Source organism: Macrotis lagotis, chromosome 6 (genome assembly GCF_037893015.1).
Source record: "Macrotis lagotis isolate mMagLag1 chromosome 6, bilby.v1.9.chrom.fasta, whole genome shotgun sequence".
Classification (NCBI taxonomy): Eukaryota; Metazoa; Chordata; class Mammalia; order Peramelemorphia; family Peramelidae; genus Macrotis; species Macrotis lagotis.
This window is the reverse complement of record NC_133663.1, coordinates 182026653-182049745: the sequence shown is the minus strand read 5'-3', so window position 1 is coordinate 182049745 and position 23093 is coordinate 182026653. Positions and strand designations below refer to the sequence as shown.

At 34.3% G+C, this 23093-nt stretch overlaps 1 protein-coding gene across 7 annotated transcripts in view; it reads right to left on the bottom strand.

The window, feature by feature from the left end:
* The window catches only part of ARHGEF7 (Rho guanine nucleotide exchange factor 7), a 314501-nt gene that overhangs the window by 249198 nt on the left and 42210 nt on the right, over positions 1–23093 (bottom strand). For 4 of the 7 annotated variants that reach the window (XM_074192051.1, XM_074192046.1, XM_074192042.1 and 1 more), the window contains exon 2: positions 22914–23000. In XM_074192051.1, coding sequence (XP_074048152.1) covers positions 22914–23000 — 87 coding nt within the window. Of the gene's footprint in view, positions 1–22913; positions 23002–23093 lie in introns of those variants that run through there. The other 3 variants (XM_074192044.1, XM_074192048.1, XM_074192045.1) reach the window with 2 other exon arrangements.

Here is a 23093-nt window from a genome sequence, read left to right as displayed (position 1 = left end):
GAGAGAAAAATATAATAGATGGTAGTGGGGAAGAAGGAATGGAGGGAATTACAATCAGCAACAGCAAATGTGGAAAAACTTGGAAATAATTTCTATGATGAACTTATGATAAAGAATGTAACCCACCCAAGACAGAGCTTATGTTATCAGAAAACAGACTGAAATAATTTTTTCTTCTTTCTTTTACTTTATTTCTCATGAGGTTTTGAATCTTTGTGGAGGTGGAAATATTATGTTTACTCTTAAGCAGAATATTTTGGTAATGTGTAAATTAAATTATTCACACTGTCTCCCACCTCTAACCCTCTTCACCTCTGCCCTTGAAACCCCTGCTCATTTCAAATGCCACCTCTTTCAAAGGGTTTCCTAATTGTCTCATTTGTCAGTGCTCCCTCAACTCTGAAATAATCTCTTATGTATTTTCTGATACTTAATAGTCTTGTCTTTAATCTAATATTTAACAATTCTAATATTTAAGTGCCTGGCATACAGTAGGTATCTGATAAATACTTCTTCAACAGAACAGATCAGACTAGTGCAGGCACCCATTGCCTTTATCCCAAATATCACAATCACCTTTTAACAAATGTTCCTACCTCTACTCTCAGGTCCCCCCCCCCATAATCAATTTCCTCATGTAACATCTGGCAAAAAATCATCAGTAATTTCTTACTGCTTGACCAAAAAAAAAAAAAATTTAGATAGATCTATATAAAATGCCTTAAAAGCTTCCACTCTGATTCTCACTAACCCTGACTACTTTTCTGACCCAGAATACAGACTGTTCTCCAACCATCCTCCTTCACCATGCAGCTACCTTTATACAAAAAGCTATCCCTGACTCTCTTCCCTAACCTAATTCATATCTATCCTTTACAGCTCAAACCAAATACCACTCCTAGGCCTTTCTTGAAATCTTTAACTATTAACAACCACAGAACTTGCAAAGTACTTACTCTTGCAACTTTCTAATAGTCTTATCATGCAAAACTGTTTTATTCTTATCTCAAAGTCACAAGCTGGTGATAAGAAAAGAAAGTATGAAGAACTAGATGTCAAAACCTGTGGATCACTGTCTTAAATAAGCAGATTATCCTTTCTCCATTGCAGGTCATAATCTTATCAACAAAAAGTATTCATTAAACATCCACTCCAAATTTAATGAACATAGTTCTTGCACCATAAGTGCTTATAATTATATAAAGACAAACATTTAAAAGAATCAACAAATAACTCCACAAATATCAGATAAAATTTAAAATACATCAGAATTAGTTATTAAATTGATAATTGCTGCATTTTAAAAAAAGTTAAGAATGAGGCACTACAGTTGCACATTCACTAAGATAAAAAGAATAGAACACAATACCTTATTTAAAAGTAGTCTGCAAAATGATATTTTTAAAATAACAAGTAGAACCACACTTCAAACTTTCTAAAAAGATAAGCTTCAAATGGATACATTACCTAGACATAAAAGGTCATATCATAAATTAGAGCATATATCTATGGCAAAATCAAGAAAAGTTCATAACCAAACCAAAAAGAGAAAGAATCAAAGAAGATAAATTGGATAGTGTTGATTATATATTTAAGTATCTGTGTAAATAAATCTAATAAAAAACCAAAATTAAAATGGAAACTATTGACTGAGAAAAAAATCTTTGGAATAAGGATCTCTGATAAAGGTCTCAATTCTACGATATAGAAGAAAATGATTCAAAGTTATAAGAAAATGAGTCATTCATCAATTGATGTACCATCTAAGAATATAACCAGGCAATTCTCAAGGGAAGAAACTGAAAGATATTTAGGAATTTAGAGATTCTACTTCACATCGTGCATCAGAGTGGTAAAGAGATAAAAAAAAAAAGAAAAATGATAAGTGTTGGTGAGACTGTGGGAATATAGGCACAATGTTGATGGACCTGTGAATATATACATACTATTCTAGAAAAGAAATTTGGATTTAGAATAAAAAGTTACTAAATAATGCATTATTCCTTTGACCTAGTTGTACCACTACTAGACTTATGCCCAAAAGAGATCAAAGAAAGAAGAAAAGGTCCTTTATACACAAAAATATTTGTTAATTTTTGGTGATAAAAAAATAGAAACATTGAAAATGTCTAATAATTGAGGAATGCTGAATATATTGTGATATATGAATATAAAGTAATGAATGCAATGTAATATATAAAATAAGAAAACAGACATAAAAAGATGAAATTATACAGAGTAGTCAAAATAGAACTATTTGTATTATAACATCAAAATAATAAAATGAACAATTTAGAGGACCTTTATGAATTAAGAAAGAATGAAATGAACAAAACTAAGAGTAATTTATACAAGTATACTGTGAAACAAAACAAACTGAATACTAAAAACTATGACCATATACAATGACCATACAAGACTATGTAATATTCTATTCATTATAAGAAATGATGGATTTAGGATGGAGAATGAGAGGTATATATTTTTAAGTACAATCAGTGAAGGAATTTGTTTGTTTATGTATATTTGTTACAATTAATTTGCCTTCCTTTTTTTTAAAAGGAATTACAACAGAAGGAGAAAAAAATAGATGTTGGTAAATTTTTTAAAATAGAGAGGTAACAAGATATTACAAACGTGAAATACTGCATGACATAAATGCATCAGACTAGGTCAACATATTACTAATTTTACTCAATTGTTTTACTTGCAAACAAGAGACTTATCCTAAAGGATGAGTAATCTATAAATATTTATAATGTAGAATGAAAATACATCAATAAAAACTGAAATTTAAAAAAGATAAATCAATTGTTTGCCAATTTGGTTTCCCTTGCTTTCAGTGAGTGTCAACAATATTTCATTCAATTCTATCCTCTCCCTATCATTAACTAACAAGAACTACCCTAACAGAGAGTTTCTTAAATCTTTTCTGCATGGCCCCTTTATCAAGTTGGTGAAACTTAGTGACCCCCAACTCTGAATTGTTTTTAAATGAATAAAATACATGAGAAATCAATTAAACCATATCTTTAGTAGACTAGAAGACTCCTATCTATTACAATATTAGTTTTGAAGTAGTAATAAACATAAATAACATTTCAAGATATCTGCAATAACCATAATGTAAAAATCTGTGATTTCCCATTAGCAATGAATTCAACAGAAACTGATCTTAATGTTTAATGTAAAAATTACTGTCCTTGTACATAATTGAAGAAAATATTAAATTTCAGTTAGAAGTTAGTGAAAATGAAGTTAAATTTTTTTTTCATCCAAGTTCCATAGACCCCCTTAAATCTATACACAGGCCAGGGTACTGCAGATCCCAGGGTAAGAACCATTGTCCTACATTTCTTAGTTTTGATTAACCCTGAGGAGCCTACATCTAAGTATGTGATGATAAAAATGCTCATGTAAATTATACAGAAGTTGAATTAAATCTCCTGCAGCAAACAATTTAATTACCTTAATACAACAAATCATTGGTTTTATTCATGTAACTGCCCACATCAATTTCCTTTGGTCATAAAGACAAGTGAATGAGAAGTGACTTCAAAAGTCTAAAGAGAGATTGAATTACTTCTCTATTTGAGCTGAGATCCAGTGATATGAGTTCAGACTAAGGTTAGATGCTACTTGTACCAGTACATAGAGTACACAGTAAATAGAGTTAGCCTCAAAATCAGGGAGACCTGGGTTCAAGTACTACCTCTGATAGGGCTGTGAGACACTATGCAAGTCACTCTCAATTTCCTAGGTAATTCTAACAGAGGGAGGCAGTTAGGTGGCATAGTGGACTGATCAGTGGGCCTGGAATCATGAAGACTTGAAATTCAGCCTCAGATACTTACAATTATGTGAGCCTGAGCAAGTCACTTAGCCTGTTTGTCTTAATGCACTGCAGAAAAAGATGGTAAACTATTCTAGTATCTTTGCCAAGAAAAGTCCATGAATACTGGTATGCTGGGTCCACTGAGTCACAAAGAATAAGACATAACTGAATTAATGAACAACTCTCTAACACTATAGCTTTTGTAAATTTTTTTAAAAATTTAACAAATCTACAGAAAAGGTTCCAAGTTGTATTAAACAGGGAATTTCTCCAACTGGAAAGTCTTCAGTTGGACTTGGTCTTCTCACTATGCCTATTTTTTTCTAAAAAAGGCTGATGCAATGGAGAGTCAGCTTTCCAATGTAAGATGAAATAAATCCTGGCTTTACCACTTGCTAAATGTGAGATCTCAGGCAATTCACTTAATATCCCTAGGAATCCAGTTTCTTTATATGTATCAGTTCTAAAATCATGCTCTTCTATATCTAAAAGAATATTCATACCTATATGGCTCTGAAGTTTCCATATTCTACAATATATTTATAATTTTCTTTTTCTACTGATATAATAAACAAACCAAGAGCAAATGTCCTTTAAACTTTTTTCTAAAAAAAAAAAATCAATATTTATGAAGTTTTCCTATTTGAAATCAGGACTAATACTAAATACTACAAAAGATTTTTCATAGATTAATATAAATAATAAAACTGAGTTCAACCTTAGTATACCAGCAGGTTTTTCAAATTCACCTAAGTCATGCTACTGTCAAACTTTATTTAAAGATTGAATGGGAGACAACCTGACAACGGGAGAAACAGAGCAAAGGGAGAGAATTTATCTCAGATTTATTTCACCAAGTCTTTCAAAATTCCAGCCCCAAGTAGAAATAGATTCAGTCTTGTACTCACTCTCTCTCGCCACAATAAAATCTACTTCCATAAAAAGGGAGATGATGTCAGATGTACTATACTACCAGTAACAAAGACATGAAGGACTAACCAGCCCCATTTCCTTCCCCAAAAGAGCAAACTAATCAGGACACAAAAATAGTCTGAAATTATTCACTTTTATATGTCCACAAAGGAACCTGCACAGGAACCATAAAGAAATAGGTAGCTTCAAGTTCTCTTCACTATAATCTGAACTGATTTCCTGAAGAGCTGAAAGGTGCATTAGAGACCTCTTAACCAGCTAGATGCCTTAATTTCAAAGATAAAGAAATTGAGCCTCAAGAGGACAATTGACTAATCCAAGGTCACATCTAGTCAATGACAGAGAGAACCCAAATCTTTTAACTCCAAGATAGTACCCCAAGGTTGCAAGTAAGACTAAGAGGTGGAAACTACATTAGAAGAAATCTTTAAGGCAAAAAGAAAAGGAAGACTAGGGGAAGCTAGGTGGTGCAGTGAATAAAGCACCAGCCCTGGAGTCAGGAGTACCTGGGTTCAAATCTGGTCTCAGACACTTAATAACTACCTAGCTGTGTAGCCTTGGGCAAGCCACTTAACCCAATTGCCTTGCAAATAATAATAATAATAATAATAATAATAATAATAATAATAATAATAATAATAAAAAGAAAAGGAAGACTATATTTTGACATAAGACTTTGTAAATGTTCACTTATAAAGACTGTAATTAGGGAGCAGCTAGGTGACACAGTGGATAGTTCGTATCAGACCTCAGACAATAATTGCTTAGCTGTGTGACCTTGGGCAAGTCCCTTAACCCCATTGCCTAAATAAAAAAATTTTTAAAAGACTGTAATTAACTTGTTTGGCAATGCCCTTCTTCTACTTGATGGAGTTCTGTTTAATTCTACTTACAGCCTGTATATAAAAGTAATTACTCTTGGCAAAATAATTTCCAGAGAAATTGCTAGTCAATTGACCTAAATTGTGAAAGGAGGAATAGTTCTCTCAAAAATAAATAGGTGATCTCAATTTCATTCTACACACCTTTGCCTTTGAATGTTACTTAATAACTGAGTTTATGCTACTTTCATTTTTTAATGAATTTTTAAATTAATTTTTAAAAAGTCATCAAGCCATTCATTTAAATAAAGAAGTCAGAACCTCTCAAGTATGTAGACACTACTATTCTTCTCTATACTTACCCAGTTGGCTTTCAATTACCTACTACATTTCCCTAAAGAAGCAGAATTTGCAGATTATAAATTCCATAAGGGATAGCCCCATTTCTAACCTAAATCTCAAATGCTTAGAGCACCATATAGAGGACATTTAAATGTTTGTTTGTGATAGCTTACAAATGTTGTCATGGTAGCCTTGTTTTGTGGAGTTCTATTCAACCTAACTTTCTATAATTTGAGTTCTCAAGAAGTGGGTATAGATTGAGCTATTATATAATTCCCCTCCATTAATTATATGTAGCTTACTTTTATATTTATAAAAACTATTTTCAGTGTATTTGTTCCCCTCATGAGTATAGATTATAACCCTCCTGTTTATGAGTCTCTTTTCATTTAACAAAATGTCTTCAAAAGATATTGAATTTATCACTATCTTTTGCCAAAATTCTGTTTTGTGCTCTCCTGGTAAAAACCTTTGACAATGAAGAATTACCACTCAGCTACCAAGAGGTATCAAAATATACCTTGCAAATACCATGAGTACCTACAGAAAACTGCAAATATCCTTCAATGACTCCAAATTCTTCACAGAAACAAAGGACCACTTTTTTAAATAACAAGAATCTACCACTATTTAAAAACCAGGACTGTTGGACTACAAGAGATAAAATTCTAGAAAAAAAGAAAAAAAAAGATTTATTGTAGTTGAATAAGCAAAGTATTTGTCACCTTTTCCAAGCTAATTATTAAATCAGAATTCAATTCAAAAAATACATATTGATTACTATTATCAAATTATTGCTATGATTAGATAAGTCATATAGCCTTACCACAGTCAACAGTCCCAGTCTTTTAAGTACTTTATAGTGATAAAAAGAATATAATTAATAAAAGAAGATGGATCAGAGACAGCTTTCCAAGAACAATTATAAGAAAACTGACCAATTTTATTCCATCAAATAATCAAAGTTTCAGTTTTTAAAAGTTCTTTAATGAAATTCAAGGCTCAATAAACTGCTTTCACTTATTTGTTTCATTTCAATTTGCCTCAAAGAACCCAATTAATAAATGCAACAGCTCAACCACAGGGCCCACCTGTATTTTATGACAAAAGAGAATTCTTAATTTTGCTCAATTAACAACTGCTGTACTTTTATTACATTTCTACTATAAAAACCAAACATGAGACAAAAGAGCCAATGACAAAATGGACAAGATGCACAATCTCAAGATAAGGACATAATACATCAAATAAGCTGTCAGGAGAAATCACAGACTTCTTTCTCTTAGCTTCACCAAACTGGCTCACTGATCATTCTATGACCAACAGAAACCTCTCCAGGAGTAACTATTTGCAATATTCATTCATAAATGTGCCTTTATACTGATTACAAACATCAGACAATTGTCCAGAAAAACACATGCAACTTACACTTCATATTAATGTCTCTTCTTCAACTTTGTATCAAAATATTGGACTAGATCAGAGAATGCTCTAAGTCAGTCCTATTGTTTTGTCTTACATTTGCACCGAAGGACAAATTATGTGATAGAGCATGGCTGCCCTTCAAAATACTAATGTGAAATGGTAGAACCAATATATCCAGGTTTCCCATACTACTTATTGAGGACCAATTATCCATGAATTGATATTTTTAGTCTATTATTTCTTTGGAAGAGAAGGGAACAAAACAATTTCATATACCTATTGTGTAATGCTTCCTTCACTTTTCCCTAAAATTCTTTTAGAGTTCATATAGCACTATCTCATATGGGTTGTTTGCACTTCTCAAATATCACTTAAGTGTATTTATTTGTGTATGGGATCCTCCCATCAGATTATGCACTCCTTGGAGTAGTAGACACACTATCTTCTTAATCACACTCTTTTTTATAGCACTCTCTGTACAAAGTAGGAACTAAATAAATGCTGACATTGGATATCTATTAAGATTTCAGAGGCTCATTCAATTTTCATATGCCTGTACTATGTATGTATACTTCGGAAAAAGTCTATATACTTTGAATGGATACTTTCTATAAACACCTCCATCTCAACCCCTCTAAATTTTGACTAAAGAATTAATATTTCAGTCTCTCTTCATACAACTGTCTCTATTCCTCAGTAACATTTTATTAATAATAGCTTGAATTTGTATAGCACTGTAAAATTTAAAAAAGCTTTTCATACTTTACCTCATCTAATCCTTTTATCTCAGTAGGCTGGTATTATTATTATTCCCATCTTAAAGATGAGGAAATCATGGTTCAGTGCCCAAGAGATTTTTCCCAAATTCAGAGAACTTTTAGAAATCTAAGGTGTGGGGGGGGGTGGGGACGGCTAGGTGGCACAGTGGATTAAGCACCAGCCCTGGAGTCAGGAGTACCTGGGTTCAAATCCGGTCTCAGACACTTAATAATTACCTAGCTGTGTGGCCTTGGGCAAGCCACTTAACCCCATTGCCTTGCAAAAAAAACTAAAAAAAAAAAAGAAATCTAAGGTGATATATTATATATGAAAAAAATGAGTGATGAAGCATCTTACCTAAAGTTATACAGCTAGTTATTAACAGAACCAAGATTTAATCAATCTAAGGTAAGATTTGCCCCATTTCACCCCCACTAATATTGAGTCAGGATTCAAATTCAAATTCTATATTCTAAGTCCAGTAGTCTCCCCATTACACCACATTGATTCCCTGGGGGCTTCTTCACTGCCATAGTCCACTTACAGGGACTACCATGTATACAAGACAGCATGTTTTCTTTTAGCACATTATCATCTTCCCTATCCATGTTCACATGTCTAAACCAACTCTCCAGGGAGTGGGAAGTGAGATTTTTTTTTTAATTTTGGCAGAGGTTGGGGAGGAAAAAGAGAAGGAAAAAGCATCCAAGCTGCAGTATCAATGCTGCCCATATATATTCATCCATCCCATACCTATCCCCTGAGGGCTTTTTGTTAAAATCACAATTGCTGGGGGGAAGAGATACAGATAAGATAAAGACAGCCAAAAGAAAAAAAAATAGAAAAGATAAATCTGTGGGGAAAAAAAAAACATTTCCAAATCAATATTACTAGGGTTTCCCCTCGACATCACAACTCTCATCCAAGTAAATGGAGGAAAGAAGAAAAATTCATTAAATAAATATATCACTTGAATTACTCTAGCTGAGGGGATAGAGTTATGGCGGAAGGGGTGTGTTACTCTACCTCAGGGATAAACAATTATTTTGATTGGAAAATCACAGTATCTTATGTATTCTCACTATACATAAACATTAATAAGTGTTCATTCTATCATGAGAGGCAATAGATGTAGTAGAAATAACAATGGAAGGGGCGGCTAGGTGGCATAGTGGATAAAGCACTGGCCTTGGGAGTCAGGAGTACCTGGGTTCAAATTCGGTCTCAGACACTTAATAATTACCTAGCTGTGTGGCCTTGGGCAAGCCACTTAACCCAGTTTGTCTTACAAAAAACCTAAAAAAAAAAAAAAAAAAGAACAATGGATTAGGATCTGGTACTAACTCACTAACTCAAGTTCCACTCTAATATTTCCCAATTGTGTGACCAGTAGTTCCTAAGCCTCAGTTTTCCAATCTAAAGTAAAGATAATAATATTTGTTTTAACTCACAGAATTAAATAAAATCCTATAATGTGAGGTATTATTTTCAAATTTTTGCAATTAGAAACTTTCCAAAGTTCCCTGAGGGAGAAGTAGATATGATTTCAAAATAAACCATTTACTCATCAAGGACAGAGGACCCTTATGCCCTGAAAAATGTTTTATGTTCAAGAATTACCTACTTACCTAATCTTGCCTCCCCAGATCAAAATTTCCAGCCCTCAATATAGTTGAACTCAATTCATTACAAAAAGAGTCAGAATTAATATACACTTCTACTAAACTAGAAATCTTGAAGTCTCAGCTGTCAAAAACTCTGTCAAAAAGTAGGATATTTCCCAGGCAGACATTCCACATATAATCCTTCCTCAGACTTTAAATAGCTTGGTAACCTTGGAAAAATAACTTGACCTCTGTGTCTCACCTATAAAATGACAATAAAACAGTCTGCTAAATCTAATTCCACTTAACTGTGCCTTATCAGTTCTAGGAGTCACTTTTTGTTATTCAGAAAAGGGGATAATAAAAACTTTTTGGGTACTGTACATATTGATTTAGACTATGATACAAGGCAACACCTGAGAGGATATCAGACATCTGAAGGGCTTCTGAGTGTAAGAAGGACAAGACTTGTTGTTTGATACTAGAAAGCAAAATTAGTAATGGTTACGCACACCAGCAACACCACTACTAGGTCTGCATCCCACACAAAAGAATAAATAAATCCGCATGTACAAAAATATTTATAACATCTCTTTTCATGGTGGCAAAGAATTGGAAATTGATGGAATGCCCACCAATTGAGGATGTCTGAACAAACTGTGGTAAATGTGATGGAACACTATTGTTCAATAAGAAATCACGGGGACAAGACTTCAGATTAGCTTGGAAAGAAATGAATGAACTAGTACTGAATGAAGTGAACAGAACCAGAAGAACATTGTACACACTAACAACATGGGGTGATGATCAATTATCAATTAGAACAATAATCAAACACAATTATTTTTTTTTTCCTTAGGTTTTTGCAAGGCAAATGGGGTTAAGTGGCTTGCCCAAGGCCACACAGCTAGGTAATTATTAAGTGTCTGAGCCCGGATTTGAACCCAGGTACTCCTGACTCCAGGGCCGATGCTTTATCCACTGCGCCACCTAGCCGCCCCAATCAAAGACAATTCTAAAAGACTTATGATGGAAAACAGCATCCATACCCAGAGAAGGAACTCAGAGATTAAATGCAGACCAAAGTTTACTACCTTGAATTTTTCAAAGTTATCTTAAGTATTATGTTATTTCTCTTTAATATATTTCCCGTTTTGATTTGAATCTTCTTTCCCAAAAATTAATATGGATCTATGTTTAGCATGATTACATATATATAACCTATATTAGATTGCTTCCTGTCGGGGAGAGGAAAGGGGAGGGAGGGAGGGAGAAAAATGTGAAACTCAAAACCTTGCAAAAAAAATGATTGGAAATGTAGTTGGAAAAATAAATAATTATTTTTTTAAAAAAGAGTAATGGGCTGAATCTACATGGAGATATATTTTAGCTCATTGTAAGAAAAGCCTTCCAAACAAGAAGGCAACCAAAAATGGAATGGGATAGCTCAAGAAGTAATGAGTTTCTCTCTATCAGGTAGAGGGGGGTGAGGTGGGAAGAAGGCTGAACAACATTCTTACTCAAGGATAGATCAGCTTGAAAATTTGTGAGACTCTTTCCACCTCTGAGATGCTTCAAAAGTTACAAAGTTCATGTTCAGAATGTTTAACACACCAAGTGATATTTTATTAAGTTCTTTGCTCCTTATCTAACTTTAATAAAGTCTTTCAGTAAAGGTTGACTTTCTATACCTAACCAGCACTTAAACTCAATTTATATTTTTTTTCTCCAAACCTAATTTTTAAGCAGTGTTCCCCCCAGTCAGTTAGTGAACTAAAATTTCTTAAGCTTTTACCTGGTTTCAGATGCAATGCTAGACCTTTGGCAAGTCACTTAATCCTGACTGCCTCGCATCCAAGGGCCATCTCTAGTTGTCCTGATTCATAACTGGCCACTGAACTCAGATGACTCTGGAGGAGAAAGTGAGGCTGGTTATAGCACAGCTTCACCTCAAATCCAATTCATGTGCTTGTCATGGCATCACCTCCCTGATGTCATAGTTCTCCTCAAAAATGAAGGATAAACATTACAATAAACATTATTAACTACCTTAGCAAGAAACCTAGTCTCTGCCCTCAAAGAGTTTACACTCTAAAAGGAAACGAACACAGAAAAGGAAGCTGAAGAGGAAAATGGATAGAAATGGTTATCTGTTACAGAAGAGCCAACCTTGGTGGAATCTTTGACTCTCCTGTCCTTCAGAATCCATTATCCAGTCTAGTCCATTTTATTTCTACAGTATCTCTTGTTCTCTCACATCTAATCTGTAAAGATCACTGGAGCTAAACTCTTAAAATTCAAGTTCAAGTACAGACCTGACATTAGTCATGTAACCGGGCCAAACAACCCAAATACACCTCATTGACCCTCTGTTTCCTTATTTATAAATATATAATAATGATGTCATCTTACAAAACTGGATGAAGAAATAATTTTGTAAAGTACAAAATATTGGGGTGGCTAGGTGGTGCAGTGGATAAAGCACCAGCCCTGGAGTCAGAAGTACCTGGGTTCAAATCCAGTCTCAGACACTTAATAATTACCTAGCTGTGTGGCCTTGGGCAAGCCACTTAACCCCATTTGCCTTGCAAAAGCCTAAAAAAAAAAGTACAAAATATTAACTATAATTATATCGAATTTGATTCAATATCTAATTCCTTTGTACAATGAGAAATTTAGACTGGATGAATGAAGGTCTCCTCCAGTTTGAAATCAATGATCCCATGACTTCAAATCAAATCTCCTCATTTTCCTAACAAGTCCCCACCCCACCCCCAAGCCTCAAGGATGAGGTCAATCCATTCACCCTCCAAAAAGCAGGTAGGTATAAGAAACTTGGGAATATGGTTTCAGACACTAGCTATGTGATCCTATTTACCTCAGTTTCCTCATCTGTAAAATGAACTGGAGAAGGAAATGGCAAACCACTAGATTTTTGCCAAGAAAACCCCAAAATAGGAGCACAAAGAGTCAGATACAACTGAAATGATTAACAACATAATCAAAACAGCAAAATAAAAATAGGCCAATCCCTAACTTCACCCCTTTTCTCTCTTCGCCCAAATACAATGTACCTGAACAAAAATAATTCTTCTGTTGCTTTAAATGTCTACAACATACTTAATAATACCCCAAATTCATTTTGAAGATTATTTCACTTCTTCTCCCAAATGACCCTTTTAATAATGCAAGTGCAATTGCTAACAAATCCTCAGTGTTTGTTTTTTTTTTTACCTTAAAGACAAGTTCTGGCAAAGGAATGAATAAACTAAATGGAAGAGTCCTCCAAATCAGCCAACAAATTTCATGCATTTAAAACAAAAATACCTAATGAAGGCTTCCTAATGATCAGTAATATAAGACAAATTAAAAAAGCAGTGGCAGGTCTCCTAAAAATGCACTTACAATTCCATTTAAGATCTCACTGTAAAATTATTAAAAGTGTTTTAATTCTAAATCCTAGGTTCTAGGACAAAAGATTACCCTTGGGTGGGGTTTTCTACACAAAGAGATTTACTCCTGATTTTGTTTTAATCTCTTCTAAAACGTGCATCAGCAAGTTTTGGTTATATTTCATCATAACTGATTCTAGTTATAAAAGTTAACTCTCAGTATTCACATGTTCCTTTTGAAAATCTGAAGTTGTTATTAAATTCCTTTGGGTTAATGAAAAACATGTAAACCTAGTAAAAAGATGAGGAAAATTGAAAAACTTGAAAAGGAGTTTGACAAATGTTAAAAATCCTGCATATGATGACATAAATAAGCCTTTTAGGAAATAAAATAATAAAATCACAACCCTAAGTGGAGAGCTAGGGAGGGCACAGTACCAGACCTGGAGTCAGAGGAGTTCAAATACAGTCTCAGACACTGATTAGTCATTTTACCTGTTTGTTTCAGTTTCCTCATCTGTAAAATGAGCTGGAGAAGGAAACCACTTCAGGATCTTTGCCAAGAAATCTCAAATGGGGTCACAAAAAGTAGGACCCAACAACACAACAAAAAACTACAAACTAGAAGAATCCATAAATTTTCTTTCTACCTCTCAATCATTATTTTTCTCCTCAATCAAAGAAAAAAGTGAAAGCCAGTCAAGCATGTCTATAAAGGCCTCTGCATTTCCATTATCTTCCCTCCTTTTTCCAGTGGTCTCCAAATTTGCAATCAGTTTTTAAGGCTAGCTCTCCATTTATGCTTGGGCCAAGAATGTTCCAGCTTAGCTATAACTGTGCCTGAGATAATATAGAAAGTCAACATAGCAGATTTTCAATTCTATAAATCTTTACATGTTCATTATATGCCAAGCTAAGAGGTAAAGATAAAAAAAGAGAAAAATGAGTTTCAGCCCCCAATATGATTACATTCTTTGACTTCCCGAGTTCTTATTTCCCATTCTAAAGGATTTTTTTTTCATAGCATCTACAAGTTATCAAATTAAGATGAAGAATGTATTAGGAAACTTCAGTTATATGCAACAGGTCATTTGTGCAGTATGCTACATGTACACAATACATACATTCTAAGAACCAGAAAAGAATCAATGAAAATGTATAAATGATGTCTTCTTAAAAGTGAGAAGAATTAATCCAGTCTGTAAAGAATGGATGAGTATTAAGTCAGGGAAAAGATAGTATTTTAAACAAGACATAAAAATATCAGCAAAACCATAGTGGTGAGAGTTGGCAAGGCATGAGAGTGGTCAGGATGAAGTTGAAGAGTTAATTAAACAAGAGAATACAAGGGGACAGACTTAGAATAGCATGAAGAGGCAAATTCTACCTTGGACAATAACTAGCTGCAAGACTCTAATTAAGCTAGGAATTTAATTTTTCTCAGGCTTATTTTCCTCATCTGTAAAATGGAGATAATAAAAGCACATATTCAGATGAGGCATGTAGGTATAAACTTTAAAATGCTATATTTATTGTATATAAACACCAGCTCTGATTTTAAGTGTATATATAAAATGTATATGTGTGTGTGTGTGTATATGTATTTGTGAAATGTGCTCAAAAAGTTACAAAATAACAAAGGTTACAAAAGTAGCAAAGATTACAATTCTAAAGTATTCAGACTCATTTCTAAAAAAAGGTTAAGATGCTAGCTTGTCATTTGCCATTCAATGGAAAAGCCATTACGAATTCTAAGATACCAAAAACTACTTGGAAACTTAAATAATCTCATTTTAGAGAATGAGTGGATCAAACAAGTTATAGAAAGAATTAATTATTTCATCCTAGATAATGACAATAATGAAACAACATATCAAAACATATGGGATATATTCAATGCGGCTGTCAGGGGATATAGTTTATCTTTAAATGTTTACATGCATAAATTAAAGAAAAGAGGGAATCAATGAACTAAATATGCAACTAAAAAATTAGAGAAAAAACAAATTAAAAACCCCCAATTAAATAACAAATTAGAAATTTTAAAAATTAAAGGAGAAATTAATAAAATCAAAGCAAGAAAACTACTGAATAAATAAAACCAAGAGATGGTTTTATGAAAAAAAAACAAAAAGTTAATAAATCTCTGGTAAATTTGACTTAAAAAAAAGAAAAGAAAACCAAATGGCTAGTATCATAAATGAAAAAGGTGAACTCACCACTAATGAAGACGAAATTAAAGAAATAATATGGAATTATTTTGCCCAACTCTATGTCAATAAATTTGATAATCTAAATGAAATGGACAAATATTTACAAAAATATAACGTGCCCAGGTTAAATGAAGAAGAAATTAAATATCAAAATAAAGCAATCTTAGAAAAAGAAATTCAACAAGCCATTATTGAACTCCCTAAGAAAAAATCTCCAGGGTGATGTATTCACAAATGAATTCTATCAAACATTTAAGGAACAATTGCTTCCAATTTTATATAAACTCTTTAGCAAAATATGTCAGGATGGAATTCTGCCTAACTCTTTCTATGACACCAATATGGTGCTGATACCTAAACCAGGAAGAGTTAAAACAGAGAAAGAAAATTATAGACCTATCTCCCTGATGAATATAGATGCAAAAATCTTAGATAAAATCTTAGCAAAATGACTACAACAAGCTATCACTAGGATAGCACATTATGACTAAGTAGGATTTATCCCAGGAATGTAGGGTTGGTTCAATATTAGGGCAACTGTTAGTATAATTAATTATATCCAAAACAAATCTATCAGAAATCATATGATTCTACCAATAGAAGCTGAAAAGCTTTTGACAAAATACAGCACCCATTCCTACTAAAAACTAGAGAGTGTAGGAATAAATGGATTCTTCCTTAAAATAATTAAGCAGTATCTATCTGAAACCATCAACAAGCATTATATGCAACGGGGATAGGCTAGAAGCATTCCCAATAAGATGGGGTGAAACAAGGATGCCAATTATCACCACTACTATTCAATACTGTATTAGAAATGTTAGCTTCAGCAATAAGAGAAGAAAAAGAAACTGAAGGAATTAGAATTGGGAAAAACTCTCACTCTTTGCAGAATACAAGATGGTATACCTAGAGAACCCAAAAAAAATCATCTAAAAAACTACTAGAAATAATTAACAACATTAGCAAAGTTGCAGGATATAAAATAAACCCTCATAAATCCTCAACATTTCTATATATAACTAGCAAGATGCAGCAAAAAGAGCTAGAAAGAGAAATCCCATTCAAAATAACTTCAGACAAAGTAAAAAACCTGCCAAGGTAGACTCAGAAACTTTTTGAAAACAATTATAAAACACTTGTCACATAAATAAAATCAGATTTTAATAACTGTACAAATATCAACTGCTCATGGATAGGTTGAGCTAATATAATAAAAACAACAATTCTACCAAAATTAAACTACTTGTTTAATGCCCTACCAATCAAAATTCCAATAAATTACTTTAATGAGTTAGAAAAAAATTGTAAGTAAATTCATATGGAGAAATAAAAAAGTCGAGAATTTCCAGGGATTTAATGAAAAAAAGTGCAAAAGAAGGCAGCTTAGCCTTACCAGATCTAAAATTATATTATAAAGCATCAGTCATCAAAACTGTCTGGTATTGGCTAAGAAATAGAGTGGTGGACCAGTGGAATAGACTAGGTGCAATAGCAGGAAATGATTACAGTAATCTGCTGTTTGATAAACCCAAAGAGTCCAGCTACTGGGATAAAAACTCTTTCTTTGATAAAAATTGTTGGGAAAATTGGAAGTATGGCAGAAACTTGAATTAGATCAACACCTTATACCCTATACCAAGATAAGATCAAAATGAATACAGGATTTAGACATAAAAAAAAATATTATAAGCAAATTAGGTGATCAAGGAATAGTTTACCTGTCAGATCTATGGACAGGGAAGCAGTTTATGACCATGGAAGAGAAGGAGATCATTAAAAACGAACTAGATAATTTTGATTACATTAAATTTAAAAAGTTTTTACACAGACAAAACCAATGTAATCAAGATCAAAAGAAATGCAGTAAACTGGGAAACAATTTTTACAATTAGTATTTCTGAGAAAGGACTCATTTCTAAAATATACAGAGAACTGAGTCAAATTTTCAAAAAAAAAAAAAATTCCCCAATTGCCAAATGGTCAAAGGATATGCAAAGGAAATTTGTAGATGAGGAAATCAAAGCAATACACAGTCATATGAAAAATTGCTCTAAATCACTAATTATTAAAGAAATGAAAATTAAAGCATCTCTGAGGTATGACTTCACAGCTCTCAGACTGGCCAATATGACCAGAAAGGATAATGATCAATGTTGGAAGGGATGTGGGAAATCTGGGACACTATTACATTGTTGGTGGAGCTGTGAACTCATCCAACCTTTCTGGAGAGCAATTTAGAACTATGCCCAAAGGGCAACAAAAATGTGCATACCCTTTGATCCAGCAATACCACTACTGGGTCCATACCAGTACTGAAAAGATGATAAAAAAAAAAAGGGTAAAAACATCACTTGGGCAAAAATATTTATAGCAGCCCTGTTTGTGGTGGCAAAGAATTGGAAATTGAGTGAATATCCATCAATTGGGGAATGGCTTAATAAACTGTGGTATATCTATGTGATGGAACACTATTGTTCAATTAGAAACCAATAGGGATTGGAATTCAGGGAAGCTGAGCAAGATAAGCAGAACCAGAACAATGTACACCCTAACAGCAACATGGGGGTGATGATCAACCTTAATGGACTTGCTCATTCCAGCAGTGCAACAATCAGGCACAATTTTGGAGTAGTATCTGCGATGGAGAATACCATCTGTATCCAGAGAAAGAATTATGGAGTTTGAATAAAGACCAAAGGCTATTACCTTTAATTTTAAAAAAATTATCTTATTATATAATTTTGCTATCTCTTATACTTTATTTTTCTTCCTTAAGGATATGATTTCTCTCAACATCACATTCAACTTAGATCAATGTATAACAATGTAAAGACTAACAGACTGCCTTCGGTGGGAGGTGGAGGAAGGGAAGCAAGATTTGGGGAAAAATCGTAAAATTCTAAATACATGAATTTAAAAAAAAAAAAGAATGCTGGGCGGCTAGGTAGCATAGTAGATAAAGCACCAACCCTGAAGTCAGGAGTACCTGGGTGCAAATCCGGTCTCAGACACTTAATAATTACCTAGCTGTGTGGCCTTGGGCAAGCCACTTAACCCCATTGCCTTGCAAAAAAAAAAAAAAAAAACTAAAAAAAGGAATGCTAAGATACCCCAATTAAAAGCCAAAAGAAACAAAAGAAAACTTGAAAACTATTAACAAGTATATGAAAGTTTTCTAAATCATATTTAAAAAATATAAATAAAACAATTCTTGAGGTTTTCCCTCATAGCCAGCAAACTGGAAAAAAGTAAGAGAAGATGGTAAGAGTTAATGTGGAAGAACTGTGAACATCAGGTCCACTAATTACAGAACTGTGGAACTAGAAACAAGCCCAACCATTCTGGTAATGTGAAAATAATGAGAATAGTTAATGTTTAGATAGTCTTACTACAGGTCAGGCAAGGTGCTAAGGGCTTTAGAAATAGTGCCTCAAACCCTGAAAGGCAGGATTTGGGTCTTTTAAACGGATGAGGATACTGAGTCAGAGGCTAAATGATGTGACCAAGTAGTGTCTGCAGACAGATCTGAACTAAAGTCTTCTTGATTTCAGACAGGTCATTCTATTCACTGAACAACCTAGATGACCAAAATTGAGGATATACATATACTAAGAAGCCTAAATGTCTATATAGAGTAAGAGATTCTGCTGCTTTAAAAATCCCTAAAGTATAGCTAAAATCAAAGAGAGGAGGAAAATAGTTCTAATATAGGAAAAAAAATCTAGAGCAGCACATTTTGTAGTAAAGAATTGGAAAACAAACAGATGTCCATCAACTGGGGAAAGTCTAAACCAAATGTGACACAAATCTGAGGAGAGATTATTATGTCCTAAGAAACAATGAATATAAAACAGAGAAACATGGAAAGACTTATATAAAATGATATATAGTGTAGCAAGAAGAACCAGGAAAACAAGATACATGATAATTAAACCATAAGTGGAAAATTTATTTTAAAAAAAAGAAAGAAAAAAGGAAATTAAAACCAATTCTTTGTAATTATAATGACCAAGTTTGGCCCCTTAAGGAAGAATGGGAATTCTTAATGAGAATAATTTTTATGGGAATTCAATTCCCTCCCTTCTTTGCAAATGTTGGGGCTATGGGTGGGAAACATGTCAAACTAAGCTGATATATTGATTTGCTTTACTAGACTACTTTTTTCCCTTTTTTTATATATTCCTTGTCATAAGGGGTAGTGCTCTGGATAGAGGAAGGAGGGATGTATTAGAAAATGAAGGTAAAGTAAAAATAAAAGATTATCAGTAACGTTTTAAAAGAAAGTTTTACCTCAATAGAGGTAATGAATAAGCCAGTACCAAGATTCTTAGTTACTTCATAAAATGTGTATAGCACAAATTCAATCTCTACTGTTTGTGGCAACCTTAATTTCTATCAGATCCTAACTAATTAGAGAACCTTTTTCAATCAAAACACTCAACCTAAGGGGTGACTACGTGGCACAGTGCATAGAGCACCAGCCCTGGAGTCAGGAGTACCTGAGTTCAAATCCGGCCTCAGATACTTAATAATTACCTAGCTGTGTGACCTTGGGCAAGCCACTTAACCCTTAACAAGGCTATAGCCTTGCCAAAAAAAAAAATTCAACCTAGCCTTTTTTCAAGAGATCCTAAAAGATGATTAATTGATCAGAAGATGATATAGAGACTTAAAATTCAACAGCCTATCAACAACACAATCAAAAATATAAGTCAATGTATTTTATTACTTTTCAATTTCAAAAAAAAATTTAAAGAACAATCCAGTATTAAATCTCTGGTTTCTACAATTTGAAGATGTTTGCTTACACATGCATTCCAGAATCTGGAAAAGACAAATATCTAACAATATAAGGAATTGTTTCCTATAAAAATCCTTGAAAATCACAACAGTCATCATGAAATGGTTTTAGTTCATTCATAGCAAAAATCATTCTGAAAGGACAGATCTAAATGAAAGGAGGAAGAAAAAATAAATTCATATCATATCAAGTTAAATACTAAAGTACATTCCTCAAAGCTATGACAATTTTTAAAAATTTTAAATATTGCTTTAATTGACACATGGGGATCAGCTATGTGACCAAATTGTTTTGTTTCACTTATAGTTAACTTTGAAAGTACTATTCTAACATGGAATATTTTATAATGACTTGCAGCCTGCCCCACTTCGTACTTTTTTTTAGGTTTGGTTTTTTTTTTTTTTTGGCAAGGCAATGGGCTTAAGTGGCTTGCCCAAGGCCACACAGCTAGGTAATTATTAAGTGTCTGAGGCCGGATTTGAACTCAGGTACTCCTGACTCCAGGGACTGGTGCTCTATCCACTGTACAACCTAGCTGCCGCCCCCCCCCCCCCACACTTTGTACTTTTAAGGAAATTCTATATATTAAATTAGAAGTGAATTTCTAATTAAGTAATGGCTACATTTAACCAATACAATTCTAACTGCTGCTTGAAAATGTTTTTGCAATATAAAATATAAGCAAAATATTATATGAACTTTCATAATTTAACAAAAAAAATGAAATATTTTGGTATGTGAAGATTTCTGGAGGAGAGAATAGTCCAGACCTGTCATTACATAACCCCCCCCCCCATCAATGCAAATGAGAACTGTTTGTAATTCAATTTTGGAGAGTTGTTTGAGGTACAAAAGGTTAGGTAATTTGCCAAGAAGTATGAGGACCATATGTATCAAAGCCAGAACTTGAATTCAGGTCTTCCTAAAGCCAAGGCTGGGTCTCTATCCACTATGAAATTCACCCTCTCAGTATTCAATAAAATTTTCTTTAAAATTCATACACATCAATGGGGCAACTAGGTGGCTCAGTGGATAGAGCACCAGCCCCTGGAGTCAGGAGTACCTGAGCTCAAATTTGGCCTCAGACACTTCATAATCACCTAGCTGTGAGGCCTTGGGCAAGCCACTTAATCCCATTGCTTTGCAAAACAACCTCTAAAAAAAATTCATACATATATCCTTAACACTCTTCTATTACTGATACTATACAAAGCACTTTTAAGACCAACGGAATTTCAAAATCATAACAGCAATAATTAAATATAACTTCAGTGGTTTAATGTACATAACCAAAAAAATGTATAAAGGTCTAGGATAAAAGCCTTTTAGAAAAAAAGTCAGTTCAAAGGGAAAAGTGCTAGCTGTAGAATCAAGGAACCTGACTTTACCATTTTCACCTCTGGCAGGAAACTCAAACTCTTTAGGTCCTAGTTTTCTTAGCTTTGAAATGAAAGAGTTTAGATGAGTTCATCCTTCTAGCTCTGAATTATGAGCATACAACCCCAAAAATTAAGTACTATAATTTAAAGAGCTTGACAAATTTACTATACTGAAAAAAAAACGTGTTGGAATCTAGTTTATTTATCAATTATTACCTATCCATCTGTGAGAATTTCTTCTACCAATCCCTTTCTATGGCTTTGCACAATCAATAGATGAGCTATTCACAAAAATGTCCCACAAATTCCATATAATGAATCTTTGTTACATTTCTTTTTTTCAAGAAACCTAGAACAAGGGTCTGTGTCTACAAGAATGTCACCAACAGGATTTACTCATGGGGGGGGGGGCATAGTTCCTGATTATGGGTCTAATAAGATACTAAGCAGTAGAGGGAAGGGAGAAAGAAACAGAAGGATCCCTGACTGGGAAATTCCAATTCTTCTAAACCAGACTCCAAAGTTTAAGGTCCCAACTTATTGGCTAAGGTCAACACAAGGTCCTAGGGAAAAGAAACTCCAAAAGCATGCCACAAAATATTTCTTTATTTAAGAAAGTTAGAGCTATTTGTAGAGTGTCAACAAGAAGTTTGAGGGAAGCTAATTGTTTCAAAGGACAGGTTTAAGAATAGTGAATGACTGACTTAGGGGTGGTATAGACTGTATATGTATAGGGAAACAGTATTTCTGTTGTTGCAACAGGGGAAGGGAAGTTCTTGTCCATTTGAATCCCATTTCAAGAATTCACCTGCTAGGAGTTTGGCCTAACCCAAGCTGTGGGTTCTATCTTAAAAAACAACTAAAAAAAAGACTATGCAAGATCAATGCAAGATGGCATGGCCCACAAATTATTTTTTCCAGAAATAGGCATTGTCCGAGTATGGATTTTAACTGCAAAATTTCTTATTCTCTCCAAATTAAGCTCCAACACCAAATAGGTATCCTCTAAGTGCCTCCCCTCTCATACAACACACACAAAGCAATTAAGAGTCCCACAGATCACCCCAAACGCTAGCCTCCATTCATTCTCCCAAACCTGCTCACCTTCAGGAGGCACGCGCGGAGATGCAAAAATGCACACACAGGGCAGGCCAGTCACAGGCCTGGAACTAGGTCTCCCCACGCCCCGGCCTCCATTCATTCTAGACCTGGCTCCAAACTTGCCATTCTCCCTCCAGAAGAGGTAGAGCTCTCTCAAAGCCATGGGGAGACACGTGCGTGTGCGCGTTACACACACACACACACACACACGCACACACACGCACGCACACGCACCCGGCCTCCATCCCTGCCCCTCCCGCGCCCCACCCCCACCCCCACCCGCGGCGCCCCCGGCCCGCACTCACCTCCAGGCGGAGGGCCGCGCCGCAGCCTCGCAGGAACTCGCGGATGTTGCTCAGACACTCGCTCTCGCTCCTGGGCTCCGGGTAGACCTGCGGGGACACAGAGCGGGGGGCTGAGAAGGGCAGGGCCGGGCAGGGCAGGCCGCGGCTCGGGGCGCCGGGGCGCAGGGCCGGGCCGCAGGG